The sequence below is a fragment of the Leptonotus elevatus genome, chromosome 2 (assembly GCF_054856555.1).
Source record: "Leptonotus elevatus isolate MCC_2025b chromosome 2, RoL_Lele_1.0, whole genome shotgun sequence".
NCBI classification, from domain to species: Eukaryota; Metazoa; Chordata; class Actinopteri; order Syngnathiformes; family Syngnathidae; genus Leptonotus; species Leptonotus elevatus.
The window spans coordinates 36,260,831-36,276,577 of NC_141240.1; the positions used below are offsets into that span (position 1 = coordinate 36,260,831).

Consider the following 15,747-nt stretch of genomic DNA (forward strand, 5'->3'; position numbering starts at 1 on the left):
TTTTCCCCCGCTGTACAGTATCACCTAATTTCCCCCCACAAGAGGTTAATTTCCGCGAAGTAGGGATTTACGCCGCTACGAACCCCCCACAGGGCGCACACCCTCCGAAACACACTTGCTAACTTTTAAAATGCAAAATGTGGAATACAGAGTTGCTGATTACAGACTGCGTTCATAAATCAATGCGAGCAGACGTGAGGACCATGACGACGAAACTTTGTCTTAACAGCTACCTCAAAGTCATTATTTTCTATTTTTGGGGGAGGCAAGTGCAGCATGGAGGGGGGGGGGGGAGATTGGTGGTGGCGGGGGCACAGTTGAGGGAAGAGGCACCTTGCAGCAGCTGGTCTCAATTACTCTGAGTGTACAGCACCATGTGTGTGTGTAAGGTTGAGGCATCACAGAGGGAGGGCTGAGACCACTGGCGCCAGGAGGGGAGCAACAGGTCAAAGAGGATGAAGATTATAAAAATACTAGCGGGCTGATGGCCTTGGTCCTGCCTGCGCATGGTTAGTGTGTGCGTGTGCGTGTTGGTATTCCTCTACATACATACCCATAGTGCCACAGGATGAGGAACAGGAAGACCAAAGCGCACATTGTGGTGTTTCCCTGCTTACATCCTGATGTAATAATATTGACCAGTGGCTGGCAGTAACAGAATACAAGCACAGTAGACTTTTCCACATCTATACAATTAGTTTTTTAAACTTATGATTTTCACTCCCTTTATTTGAAAACAAGATAGTTCTACTTCTTACTTACTGTACATGAGGATTTTCTGTCCACTTGGGGTCACTGTCCTCACATGATATCTACACTATATGTGACTTGTAAAATAAATAAAGAGATTCAAAGTGCACTGATGGCTCTGTTTATCCTTGACCACCGAAGACGCGGGGATTAAAATGAGCTAATGTGTTATATGTATATCAAATTAGCTAATGATGTTTGCTTTACAGTTGGAATTCATTTTTAGCTTTGTACTTAAGTTCAAATTGTGATGGTTTAGTCTGACTTTAGAGCAGTTGAATGATGTGGGTCAGTTCACAGTGCCAGAGTTGAGCACTTTTACATGTTAGGCGTTGTTATTAAATAGTTTATTCTATTTTCCCAGTTGGTCCAATTGACGTATAAAGAACACAAATGTTTGCCATGTAGTTTTTGGTACTCAGTGGAAAGACTGGCTATGCCTAGGATCCCCTCTGGTGTTCAATGCTTGTTATTACAAGCGCGTCGTTTCGCAAAAGTCGCCACTGGGATTAGAAACAAAAACGAGTTCATCACAGGAGTTTAAATTATTGGCACCTAAAACCCCATAAGTAAAAATGCATGGCAGTAAATGACCACATTGGATACCACTTGGCATCATTTTAACCACGCATACTCCAGGTTCTTGTTTTATTTGTAAAACTCAAAAGGAATTTGGCTTTGAACTGAAATATAAAGACTATCAATCCCTCCAAAAATAACGTACACTTTTTTGTGTGGCTAAATAAATAAATGCCAAGTGTCAAAGGATTTTAATCACTCATTTCAATACTCAAGATCAAATCAAGGAGCCCGTTTAGTGTTTACCAAGAGGATCACCACAAACAAGTACAATTACAGCCAAGTCATGTTTGAATGAAACGTTTTCAACTGCCACCACTGGTTCACAGATTGATTGATTTTTAAACCAGGGGAACATATTGTGAGAGAAAATAAGTATCTGGGGTCCATAAATATGTTAAATTCACATGCACAGAAAAATAAAATGTAGATTAACTTGGTATTGCAAAATTGGGAAAAAAAAGTAAACACCCTTAACATCTCAGGCAAAAACAATTACAACTCAAACTTTCAAATAGATAGATGCATGCAAAAAACAGAAACTAAAACAACTCGATAACAATAGGAGACAAGGAATGCAGAGGATGTGCAATGGATGGAAACAATACTTTCCATATCACTCGTTCACTAAAAAGCACCTTTCATCGGGTTATTTACTGTATGATTGTTCATGTTTCAAAAGCATGATCGGGTGAAACTGCAAGTGATAAAATCCTGCTTAAAAGGATACAAATAAAACTAAGCTGTAGTCAAGGATTCCAATTTGTGTAAAACCCTGAGTAACATGAATTCACTTTGAAACAAATATTATTGCTGTGACAACCTGGGGAAAAAAAGTGTTTGGCTGGCTCACTCAAGTCGTAGGCCTTAAGGAAAGAGATTCTTGACTACTTTTTGCTGCAAATGACTAGAGCCCTCATTTCCATCATCTCTCTCTTCTTTTTTGCCTGACCAGCTTTTCTTCAGGGGAGTCAGCTCGGGTGCAATAACATCTCCATCCTGCGAGTTACAGAAACACGGCATTAGTGAAGCGGTGAATTTGAAAAAGCAGGACACTCGTTATCCATTTCCTGACATAGCAGGGACGTGCAGTGACCTTTAGAGGGGCGGGTGCTCAAAAGCAAAAAAAACAAACAAAAAGGAGACACGTGATAACGTGCCTGCACTATCCACTCGGGGTGTTAAAAAAAAAAATTTGATTCGGCAATTCTCGAATTGATTTAATATGCGGCCGAACTGATTTTTAAACATCACTTTTTGATGGAAATATTCAAGAAAATGTCTTACTTTGGGTCAGGGTTCACACTTTAGGCATGGAAGAATGTTATATTAATGGAACATCAAATCTTAATATTTGATTTCAGTGCTGTTCAAACATGAACCAGACTGCAACCTTAAATACAGTGGCTCAGTTATAAGCCTGAAGTTTCAGATAAATAAATACATTTTCATACAAATCTTACAGGGTACAAGTTTACTGATTTGTATTTTCGGGATTAATTGAAATTGTTAAGAGGGTGTCTATGTAGATATGTGTGCGCGTACGTGTGTGTAGATATCCATTGTAAAATTCTTCATTGAAATAATGGCTAAACAATAAATCACACATAATTAAACTGTTTGTCTACAATGCCAATCACCATAAAAACGTTTTGACATTTGTGTATGAATAATCATTCGTGAACAACACATTTAAATAAATAAAAATGATTATGTAAAATGTACATGAAATTTACAGTTTAAATAACAAAACTAGGATTTTCCTATAGTTCAAGTAGCATAAAAAGTGTCTTACTTTACATTTAGCTTGATTCAGGTAAGAGCAAATGCCTTTTATTATTTTCCTGCAGGTGTAGATATTAATATTTCATTATTGGGACGGTACCCAACAATTACTGTAAATGCCACATCTCAGCAAGCTACATTGTTTATTTTTGATAATACGCTGGGATTGTTGTTTTTTTCTTCTTTTTTTTGTGGTTCTTCATTGTCCTCCTAATTTATGAACACACTTCCAACTATTTCTTATTATGACCGCAAACACTCCAAAACAAGCTCTTAGTTAAAATAAAAACAAAGATCGTGTAGCAATTTCCACTTATATTTTGAAGCAGATTTCAATTTAGCTATCATTGAGTACATGCTCCATTTGGAGTCTTCAAAAAGATATATTTATTTTTTGTATTCTGAGCGAGAAGTACAAATTCCGACATATTCTGTGTACCTTAAACGCATCAGTAGTTGGAGCAGAAGCTCCATGCCCGTCCCAATGGAAGTTAGTTTTACCGGGGATTTTTGCCCCGGCGAAAATGGATGGGAAGGATGGCGGTCGTTATGAAACTGAGGGGGACATCTTCCCCACGTCCTCAGAGCCAACTGGGCCCAAATGTCAGACGTCATCGTAGTTCTCAGGCTGGTTACAACTTGTGTCACTACATTTCAATTGAAGCTGGGCGAGTACGCAGCATGCTCTGTGATCATGTCGACAAGATCTATCAAATAAGTTCTCTGCATTCTATGACCTTGGCTTTTGTTTACTCTGAGTGAGACTACGTATATACAAACGGAGAGACCAACTTAGGTGTAGTGGCGAGCGACCTGGCACAATGGGGCGTGTCTCGTAGTATGATGTCATCCAAGGATAACGTAATAATAATTAGTTTTATGTAAATTGCAACAAAGCTACTACACAAACTATTTTAAAAAAAATATATATATAGATAAATGGACAAAGGGGCACTTTGGGCATCAGTGCCAAAAGGGCATGCCCCCCCACCCCACCCCCCCTGCACGTGCCTGTGACATAGTAACACATACAGTAAATGTCACCTGAGGTTTTGTGAAGTTATTGTTCATGCACCACTGCACAAAGTGCTTTTTGGCTGCCACCAGGCCCTCGTCATCCATCTTCTTATAGTAAACTCGGATCAGTTGCTCTGCAAAGCGCTCGGGCAGAAGTTTGGACACCTGACAGAGAAAGAGAGCCGAAGGTCTTGTCTAGTCTACTTGAGCACCTCAAGCAAATACCCAATCAAAACCTTTGGCAAAGTTCTGACCTGATGCTTGTATATGGGAATGGCTTTGGTGGGGTCGGTCTTGCAATAGAAGCGCATACTGTCAACGGGGTTCTCCTGTTTCATCCCGTAGTCCATTTGGATGACCTAAAATGAAAGGTTTTGTTTTTATTTGTCCATTTTTCGTTTCGGACAATACCCGAAAAGAAAAAAAGGCTGACGGGATAAAGCCGAAGCTTATTCATTCCCGTTCCCAGACGCCAAAAGATGCGAGTCGGCGCTGACAAACTGGAAGGAAAGCAGCTGAGAAACTCACGCTGACGACAAAATCTTCAGGCAGCAGAGTGACATCCAGCGCGCCCGTCTGAGGGACGGACTTAGCCAAGTCCGCCTCCCAGGCATGAAGATTTTCCTTTGGAAATAAAGAGATGGTACACATGATGATGATGAGTCAAGACAGTGAGACAAAAACAGATCAATCATGAGCAATGCAAAGTTGACACTTTCTTCAAATTTCCAAGAGCTCAACTTAACAGATGTAACAACAACAACAAAAAAAGTGAAATGGGTCGGTCCAACAATTTTAAATATTATACGTGTTCAATGTTAACAGCCAACGACTCCCGTGAATTGTGACGAGATGAAATGTACGCGACCTGACTGACCGACGAGGAAGCGGCCGTGTAAAAACTAACAAACATGCCCATTACTGTAAGATAAGACACCAGCTGTTACCTTAATTTGAGAACTCACCTCTCGTGTACGCAGTAGATGGAAAAAAAAAAGTCCACTTTCATGTTGTCTCCAGGATCATCTGCACGGTCTTTTCTTTATTTTAGTTGAGAACTTTTCAACAACAACAAAAATCATTCCCTCGTCTCGTGCGTCCTCTTCTAAGTCGCAACTTGTTTCCATGTTTCTTCTTCGTTTTTTCACATTTGATCGCGCAAGAAGTCTGTCTTGAAGTTTTGTTGAAATTATCGGAGCACACAACAGACGGTATGAGCAAAACTTTTAAATTACTGATTTGTTATCTTCTGTAACAGAAACAATCTGTTAAGATAAAAAAAAAAAAATCCTTATGTATGCAGCAGGATTTGGTGGCCCAGAGTAAAAGGCAACTCTAAAACTGCACATTCATGATTTTTTTGGTTCAATGGAACTGGCCTTAGGCTATACTGCCACCTAGAGGTGCTTAAGTATAACACAGTTGAGTACTTGTCAATTCTGTATATTGTTTTTGATACAATTGACTGTTTACACGCACATTTTGTGTCCATATAGATTTATGAACATATGTTTAAAGTGTGTTAAGCTAAAACTAGATAACATTTTTTCTATTTTGTTAAATATAGTCTCTCTATATCGCAGATTTTCTCCTATTGTGGGTCAGTTTGGAATCCCCAGAATTAACTGTCCTGCATACAGTTGTGCTTGAAAGTATACGTACCCTTATTGGCATGTAAAACTTATGAGTGCACTGTATGGTGAGAAATTGTTTTGAGATTTTCAGAGGTTGAAGTTGACACGAGTAGAGATGTGCATGTGAATTTTGGTGACGGTTCATAGCATTTTTGTGTCATCAAGTGCCGTTTAGTTTTCTGTGCATTTACAATTGTGCTCATAAGTTTACAAAGCCCAAGGGTATGTAAACTTTCAAGCACAACTGTTTACGAATGCAAATTTACCTAACAAGAAACGTATTATTAATCTATTGAAATCCACCCTGGAATTAATCAAATGTTCGCTCGATGTGAGGATTAGCATCAACAAGAGAAAAAAAAGTGGAGAAGAAATCAACGTCATATTTAGGAAACCGTATTTGTTGTGTAACAGTGACATCATCAGAATAATTGAGTCAAGTAGAAAATACCAAGAGAAAGAAAGCAGTTTGTGATTTTTTGGGGGGGGGGGGCCCTTGAGAAGGGTTCCGCAGCTGTACTGTGCACTCCCTCGTACGTGCACAACATGAGATGAGCCGTATCAACAACAACAATGCTGGGTTTTGTTTGAAATGTAGTCAAACACACCTGAGTGACTTTCAGGGATTTGTTGGCTTGGGTTTGACCCAAACATTTGTAGAGGCGCCGCAGAAGAACGTTCTGTAGAATCTGCTGTGCCTCAGCCAGCTCTGGCTTTGATGAGTGGAGTATTTGTTCAAACACATTATCTACAAGACAGATAGAGAATTTGAATTAGGGCTGGGCGATATGGCCCAAAATCACAATCTCAATTTTTGCAGTCATTCAGGACCATTACGATTTGAATTGATTTTGATCAAATTAACCCAAGAAACATTCATTTAATTTAGTGGGCACACTCGGTCCTCGAGGGCCAGGGTCCTGCAGGTTTTGGAGGTTTCCCTCTTCCAGCACAAGCTGATTCCAACTCAACAGGGTCGTTTATCAGGCTTATGCAGAGCTTGCTGAAAGCCCTATTGAAAAATGTTCACGCAACAATAACGTATACTGATTCTCAATTAGTTAAATGTAACCTTCATAGTTTATACATAAATGCCACAATCAAGTAGTTGATAGCTATTGTAAACATGTCTTGTAAACCACCCATCCAGCATTGGGCAAAATTACAACTCACAAAAACATTTGGATGTAACAGAACAAAGGAACAGCAGCTTTTAACTCATTCACTGCCGTTGACGACTATAGACGTCAAAAATTAATTTGAACTATTTCTATTAGTGTCACATTTTTTCCACTTTTGTTAACAAGAGTATGAAAACCTAAAACAAATTATTGTATATTTAGAACATAAAATGTATGATTAATCTTGAGTTAACTAGTGAAGTTATGTGATTAATTACAATTAAAAAAAATGAATCGCCTGATACCCCTAATTCAAAAAAAGAAGAAACGATTATTAAAAATTAGGGGTGTCAAGACGATTAAATGTTTCAATTGTAATTAATCGCATGACTTCAATAGTTAACTCACAATTAATTACATTTTTTATATCTGTTCTAAATTTACAATAAATGTTTTTTTAGGTGTTCATACTCTTGTTAACAGAAGTGGAAAAAAATGTGAAATAGAAATAGTTCAAATGAATTTTTGACGTCTATAGCCGTCAATGGCAGTGAATGAGTTAATAATCCAGAAGACGAAACTATTTCACAATTTTGCAAATTTTCAACAATTCGATTTTTAAAATGACGATGTATCGAATTTATTATTGCCCAGCCCTAATTAGAATTTTATTTTATTTTTTTTTATTTTTTTTTTAAATCAGAAATTACATAGATCAAGGATGTCCCAAGTTTTTGACTTTGAGACCACTTATGTAGCAAAACCCACATTAGTTAGAGACAGTCGAACTCTCAACAATTCCACGGTTCTCTACATTTAGACCCACTGTCTTTTTTTTTTTTAATTAATTTTTTTACGCAGCCAACCGGGCACAAAGGTACTGGAGCTCAAAAATTACATTCCGGTAGAGACAAACCTGTCAGTTTGGTGTAGGCCTCCATGTCATCTATAGCAGTGGACAGCGTGAACATCTTGCCCCCCGAGCCACGGACCTGAATGTGCTTATCGGCCTTCAAAAAGGCCTCGGTGATCCTGTATGGGCACAATCGACAAGTCTCATTCACCAATACTTCTGATCAAAACAAAACAAAAATGAAGTACTCACATGGTTTCTATGACGTTGCCCACCCTGTGTTGGTAGGCTCTCTTGTGGAGACAGTTGCGAGTGTAGAACATATCATACAGATTGCCCACCTCCTGTGAGAAAAACGACAGGATTTCTCAGTCAAAGGAAAAAAAAAATCCCTCTATCATTCTTCTATACTGCTTATCTATTTTAGTTGCACACTAAGCAATGTCACCCAAACTTGAGTGACGGGAAAAATATTGCAGTCAGTAACTTACAACTGCACAATTGGCGATTGATCCTGGTACATATGCCAGCTTGCTGCCATCATTAGTGTTCTTATTATAAAACAACATTTTGGGGGTGTCACATATAATTTACTGTGACAGAGGCTCTCCACACTTGGCTTTTATTTTATTTTATTTTTTTACTGTAGGCACATATGAAGTGATAAATATAGTTAGTTATTCCACCATGTTTTCTTCAATTTCTTGTTCATTTTAATGTCTGGTATCAGTAAAAGCGCATCTGACAAAAAAACAAACATGGAATGCCTAAAAGCACAATGTTTAGCACTACATTGCAAATGCTATTTATGTAAAAACTAATGAAGTGATTTTGATCATTGTCAAGGTGAAAAATGTCTCAATCAGCTCTTAGATTCAACTCTCATGAGCTCTTTTTGCTTTGATTGAAACACTGGTCCAAACAACTGTACTTTTAGTCGTACTAAATGAACAGAAAACTAAAGAAACAAGGGTGCTTTCCTAATTTTTTCCCGCAGCTGTATTATACTGTAATATATTTATTGTATTTAATGTCTTTATGTCATGAATGTATTAAGCTTTTAACTAACATTTAAACTGTTATTACTTTGCTGTTTTAATCGTATCTGTCATTCTTTTATTACTATTTATTGTGCTTTTATCTCTTGTTTTTATGTTATTTGTCTTTATCTTTTATTGCTTCGGAGGGAGGCGTCTACACTGGGAGCTGTGGGCTTCGGCCGTGGTCCCTCTTCTTGGGGTCCTCAGTGCAATATGTGGCTCCTCTTAAGCCGCTGCACTAGGGCTCTGTGCTGGTATCACATGGCCGTGGTCTGTTGTCTGCTTCTGGTGCAGACTCCTGTGTATATATAAACACGTGTGTGTATGTGTGTCTATGTGGAGAAGTGGCGGGAGTGGCTTTATTTGCTGCATTTTATTATCTGACAAGCGCTTTATAGTTAATAACCTTAGATTTTTCTTGAATAATAAAAAAAAAAGTAAGAAAAGCCCGTTGTGAGACTGCCGGCACCTTGTCTCGAGTGCAGATGAGCTTCTCTCCATCCACCTCACACACTCTGGCAAACTTCAGGTAGCGACGATAGTCGGAGTTGTTCTGGATGCCCAGATTGTAGCAGTCCCTGATCAAAGAGGAAAAGGAGCGTTGAACTGAAGTAAATATGACAGAAGTATTTAGCACACAACCACAAAAGTCACACCTGGCAAAGTAGTCCCATTTGTCCATGTCAATACCATTTCTCTTGTTGGCCACAATTTCATAGAGGAAAGATTTGTCCTTCGAGCGGCCTGCATAGGGCCACTGTGAAGACAGATAGACAAACAGCACAATAAAATAGCATCAAACTTGAATCTTACATGATGATGTCGATTGTGCGTATTACAGGGAGGGCTGCATTTGTCTCCAGAGGTCCTGCAATCAGCTCCTTGATGAAGTCCAGGTCTTGGGGCAGGACCAGACCATGTTGTTTCATCAGTGGCTCCAATTCGTTTTTCGTCACCAGGTATTCAAACATGTCAAGCGAGGCTTTCTCGTGCTGGAATTTGATTGTGTAAGATAAACACTACTGCCTTATTCATGGAGGGACCCCCCCCTTTATTTTGTTTTTATTTAATCTTTTATTTTTCCTTTACCCACACATGCACCAGCATTTTGGACGGCTTTTTTGTACCGCCACCCATTTCATTTCAGGTATCTTTCGGACAGACGTGAGACTATCAGGATTTGACATCGTGGGCTTTGCATTTTTTTGTCAGCATATTTGTTTTGATTTTATTCCTGACTTTTTACTCTGATTCTTTATTAACTGTTTTTACTGTGTGCTTCTATTGCTTTTATTGTTGCCTGAGTTGTGCACTTTGAGATGTATTTTATAAATGTAAAGTGCATTACAAATAAAATTGATTATTATTATTATGAAGCTATCATATGTGATGACACCAACTGTTAGAAACAGGAACATTGCATGGCTGTACTTAACATGTATGAACAAATAGTGACAGGCCTTCTTAATGATAGCAATTCCCTTAACATTGAGAAGCGGAAGCATAAGATCATGCCTGGTTGGAGTGAGCATGTGTCTGACTTATATTCAGAAGCTAAAGATGCCAGTCAAAAATGGGTATTGGCTGGTAAAATAAGACATGGGCCAGAGTTTGAAAATAAGAAAAAAGCAAATGCTAGGTTTAAGTACGCACTGCGCTTTATTAAAAATAATGAACAAATGTTGAGAGCAAACTCTATGGCAGGGAAACTTGGGCAGAAAGACACTATTGCTTTCTGCACACCCAATATAGTCCCAGGGAAAGTGTGGTAATGATAATTAAATCTAAGGAGGATCAAAAAAATCAAATGTTTCTATCTTTGTGTTTGTCCAAACAAGAACTTAATATTGTAATGAAAGTTAAATATCTGGGCCACGTATCGCAGGATGATTTAAGTGATGATGATGATGGTGTGCAGCGACAATGCAGGAAGTTATATGCCCGAGCAAATATGCTTGCATGCAAATTTTGTATGTGGTTTGGTTACAAGAACTGTATGTTTTTTAAACCATGGGTTCATTTCCTGCATGCCTATTCCACTGTGTTGGGCTTATTGTGTGTGTTTTTGTTGTTGTTGTTTGTTTTAATAGACTTGAGTCTGTCAATAAAGATATTCATGCAGTTCCGATAGTGTGAAATGTACTACACGGAAAAGCTGTGTGACAGCCATAGCTTCTCAAACTTGCACTGAAATGTAGTCAGGGACAGAAAAGCTTTTTGCCAGATGGCAATTGTGCAACACTGCGTCAGTGTCACGTCAATGATGAGGCATAGTCAAGTGAATGTTACTCTTACAAAAACTGCAAAGCCTAAAGTCAAAAGTTGATCGAATGATACTTGAAATGAAAGAGGAAATAAAAAAAAGAGTGCATAGCCACTTTTGAAGCATTGCAAGACAAACAGAAAGAGCCTATCTCCTAAATGCGACTTGGTCTCACTTACATATTAAGTGTTTTGCTATCTGTGAATCACATAATCACAATGTTTATCTTCAGATGGATTCATGTGTTATCAACAGTATCGGAATACTTCACTGATTAAGACTCTATTACACGTCTGCTAACTAATAGGTACAACAGTTTTAAGGGCATGTTACCTTCCAGGAAATATTCGGGCGTGCTTTGGGGATGAACTTGGCATCAAACATGTGCGAGAAAGGCCCATGTCCTGTGGGCCAAAATGCAGCAGTCATTCACTTGATCTCTTTCATTGTTATTTACACGGTAACAGAACGCGTCCACTTTGTAGGCGGAACCTACCTAGATCGTGACAGAGCCCGGCGATCTGCACACAAAGAATGTCTCTCCGAGAAATGAGAAGTTCTGGCTGCCTCTCATTTAGTGCTTTCACAAGTTGTCCTGCCAAGTAACCCACTCTGTAACATTGAAAGCACATCACATTGCGTTTTCTCGTTACTTGCGAGAAATATACAGCAGGAATTTGACTTAAGTTTATTATCGCTGACGTGAGTGCATTAAGAACATGGCTGCAAAAAGATAGCAGCTAGTTTACAAAAGCACAGTCAGTGTTGTAGGGGTGTGAATTGCCTAGTACCTGCCGATTCAATTTGTATCACAATTCATAGGTCACGATTCGATACCGATTAATCCCGATACGAATCTATGAATTGATTATTGCAATTTATTTATTTTTACTCAAATTTAGAAAATACTAATCAGTAAACTTGCACATGTACACTGTAAGATTTGTATGGAAATGTATTTATCTTAACCCTAAGTAAGACGTTGTGCTGAATATTCCCATAAAGAAATGATGTTTAAAAATCGATTCGGCCACATATCGAATCGATACGAGAATTGCGCGCTGTATTATCGCGATATATTGCCGAATCGATTTTTTCTAACACCCCTACAGTGTTGACAAATTTGCAACTTTTGACCCCTCTAGAGAACATTTTTCAAAACTTCTACGAAACATTTTAAGTCCTACAAAGAACAGACATAATCATAATGAATTTAAGTAATTACTTATTTATTTGAAGTTGTATCTATTTAATTTCCAAAAAGTTCAAAAGGCCACTATACAAATGAGGTTCCAAAGTTCAATAAATCGGGCAATGGTGGCACAACACTATCTTAAGTATTTTCTGTTTTTCAACTAAAAATGCCTTGCGCTGGTTAGGGGGTACTTGGCTGAAAAAATATTTCACAGGGGGTACATCACTAAAAAAAAATATGCTGAGAACCACTGGCCTAGACCTCCAGTAATAGGATCAGTGGATATTGCTCCCACTCTCTCTCTCTCACGCACACACATACGGACAGGTATACCCGATGGAGTGCTCAAAGCGGTTGTGTGACGCTCCAGGGAAAACAAAGTAGGTTCCTCCCAATTGTTTGATATTTCGAAGTCTCTGGAATTGCGGTGTGTCGATGATTTTGACAAGAAGAGGGTGCAGCTCCACGTGCCCGTGGATGGGATCATTAAACACCTGGCAGAAGGTAGGACAGCAAACACATAAGCAAAAAGTTACTCAATAATTACACTAGTACTAAAATCTGCCCTCTGAAAAAAGAAATATGATGGGCTATAAACGACATTTTAATCATCATCAAGATTTCTCTTCCTGTGCGATAGCTGAAAAGAATCATTAAACTACATTTATGTCCATGATTTTATTTGCAGTCAATTAAACAAGAGTCACCTTCGTGCTTTTTTAAACTTCCTTGCGCTAAATGTTTTTAACGTTTGTATTTGAATGTTTTAACATTGTCAATGTATGTTCTTTTAGTACATTTTGTAACAGACTTTAGTTTTCTCTTCTTTGCTCTGAATGTTGTTAACTACTGTGTTTGTTGATGCTTATAGGTGTTGTCTTTCTTTGTGTAAAGCACATTGAGTTACTGTGTGTATGAAATGTGCTATACAAATAAACTTGTCTTGGCTTGCCTTTGATAATGTTTCAGTTAAGGTTTCGATTTTACAGAACTAAGATAGCAATTATATGATACTGTTTTGCTTTCGATACGTCAAACTTCTCCTTTCCCCCCATTGCTTCTAAACTACCGGTAGTCCTTTCACTCGTTGCAGTTTATCCGACAAACCCAGTTTTTTTTTGTGGTTATCTTATACAAATACTTAAGTGAAGTGAGAATAAACCTTATTTGTTTGAGGACCCTCCTCTATGAGCCACAACTTCCCCAGGCTGTGTAGGATCCGCAGCTGGTCACCAAGAGGCCTTGACATAGAAAAGGTTGTTACAAATACATTGAAAGAAATGTAGCGTTGGGGTTCATTAGGATGGGTACACAAGAGTTCCGTTGTCGAAAACTAAACGTCTTAACCTAATGTAGATGGAAAAAAAACAATGAAACGCCAACAAGCTTCGCTGTATTCTGGAATATGAACGTATTTCTGTCCCAAATTTGCTGACATGCTGTTTTGGTGTTGCTAGGATCAATGTATCCATTGTGTTTTTTTCATTCCGGCTTTTTATTGTTGACGCACATCAGTCTCCACGGCAACCATTTGGGAAACAAGCGACAAATGTGTCCGATTACCTTTCCAGAAACGGATCAAATATTGCAGTTTTGCTGTAAAATGGTGTTGCTTACAGTTAAAAAAATAATAATACTTTCTTCCTGTGATCACACCACTGTTGAAATCAATTTAAATGTAGTCGGAATGTGTTTTTTTGTAGCCTCTAGAAAACATACTTTTTTTTCTTAACTTAACTCTCTAAATAATGATTCCACTGCGTTTTTTGAAGCAAGAAAAGAATACAAGCAGTGATGTAGAACAAAGACAACTTGTGCTACGTAGCACTAGTGGTACTCTTACTGCTAATGCTGGTCAGAAAATTGGAATATTGAGGAAAAGTCCATTTATTTTAAATATTTTGTAACGAAAAGTGAAACTATTAGTTGACCACACACAAAGCGAAATATTCCAAGCCTTTTATTTTTTTCATTTTTGAGGATTATGTCAGGATAATAATAAAAAAAAACTTCAACAAGTCTCAATTAAAGCTCAACATTGCAGACTCCCTGTGTCCCAAATCTTGTCAGCTTGTTAATGCAAAACAACAGCAAACGTTTCCCTCAGCCTCTAAATTGCCTCAGTCTGGTTTAGTAGGCGTCATAATCATGGGGGGGAAACTGCTGACTTGATGGATGTGCAAACAAAAAACAAAATTGACAACCTCCATAAGGAGAAAAGGTCTCATTAAAAAAAAAAAAGAAGCTGGATATTCACAGAATATGGCCGGAAAAGGTGCACAAATGTCTTCAATATTTCAAATTTTCTAACCAGCACTAGTAGCACAAGCTCACTCAAGTAACTGGATTAAATCTTCAAAATATGGTTTATGTTGTGTTACATGCAATGTGTCTTCAACTTTTTTTTTTATATTCAGTACAACACAGTTAGTTTAGTTGTAAGTACAGTTATTGTTGTATTTTAATGCCGGTCATTATAGCGGTACTTGGAGAGTCTTTTCTTTTTTTTTTTTTTTTTTTTTTTAAAGGCGTGCCTTGTGTAAAAAAGAGAACCGAAACATTGAAGAGCTATATCATGTATTAGACTGTGTCGTCCAGTTTCTAATGTTGAGGCTGGTGAGTGGGAGATACGAAGGCCAATACATAACATGACAGGACAGGACAAACTGATAGACAGAAAGACCACTATGCCCATTCCGTTTGTGAAAACAGAATAAGAAAAATACTTACTTAACACCCATTTTCTCTAGGTCATCCTTTTTGAGATATCGCAGCACGTCACCAGTGACATTATGTTCTGACGACAAAAAAAAAAACTGTTCCATTAGCCGGCACGCGTTTTGAACATAATCTCAAAGCAAATGTTGACACGAAATTGAATGACACTAACCTCTAAATACAGTTTCCCACATTCCAAGACCTTCATCTCGCAGGTACCGGCACGTTTCTTCGATTCCCCATCGGGAAAAGATCGGGTCAGGCGTCCGGTTCACTGACACCTTCTTCCCCGGCGTTTGGAAAACATCCCCGGGGCTAATCGCTGTCGCTATGTCTCGTTTACGGCTCGCCATGTTGATACATGAAGAAATAAGCGACACTATCTACGTTTTGTCGACGCAGAAGGTTGCGGCCAATTGAATGAACACAGAGACGGTGCTGTTCACGCCGGCCGGCCGTTCAAGAATGAAGTAAAAGCTTCGAATGACTTCTCAGTTAAAAGAACCGGGCGCCCAAGATAAACACCCCGGTTTCCTTTCGCCTTCTCGAAATATCAAGTGCCGGGGATTTACAGAGTGCTTGTTGTCTGGTTAGTGTTTTCAGAATAAAAGACATCGCCGTTTACCGCACCCGTGTTTGATGTAAAAAACATGTTTTACCTTTGCATTTAAACATGTGATTAATTTGTCATGTTAATAAAAGTGTGTATGCTGAAACTCTACGTTTCACGTGGGAGATTATACTTACATCGGGTAAATTAGTATGTGCCGTTGCTGTTTTTACTATTAGTAT

At 38.5% G+C, this 15,747-nt stretch overlaps 1 protein-coding gene across 1 annotated transcript; it reads right to left on the minus strand.

Annotated features, from left to right (window-relative positions):
• Positions 1-1,505: 1,505 nt before the first annotated feature.
• samhd1a (SAM domain and HD domain 1a) lies at positions 1,506-15,676 on the minus strand. Its single transcript, XM_086069656.1, has 16 exons — positions 15,128-15,676; positions 14,968-15,034; positions 13,400-13,478; positions 12,571-12,731; positions 11,539-11,654; positions 11,376-11,446; positions 9,619-9,771; positions 9,436-9,536; positions 9,249-9,357; positions 7,992-8,083; positions 7,803-7,918; positions 6,374-6,513; positions 4,660-4,755; positions 4,386-4,490; positions 4,159-4,296; positions 1,506-2,328 (listed from the first exon to the last, which is right to left on the minus strand). Exons 1-16 carry the CDS (start codon positions 15,306-15,308, stop codon positions 2,197-2,199), a joined length of 1,857 nt encoding a protein of 618 aa, XP_085925782.1. The 5' UTR covers positions 15,309-15,676; the 3' UTR covers positions 1,506-2,196.
• Positions 15,677-15,747: the final 71 nt, after the last annotated feature.

Coding starts and splice junctions, on each gene's coding strand:
- samhd1a (XM_086069656.1), bottom strand. CDS start 15,308: ATGGCGAGCCGTAAACGAGACATAGCGACAGCGATTAGCCCCGGGGAT. Junction 9,358..9,435: donor AAATGGGACTACTTTGCCAG/GTGTGACTTTTG, acceptor CTCTTTGATCAG/GGACTGCTACAATCTGGGCA. Junction 8,084..9,248: donor TCATCTGCACTCGAGACAAG/GTGCCGGCAGTC, acceptor TTTTTCTCACAG/GAGGTGGGCAATCTGTATGA.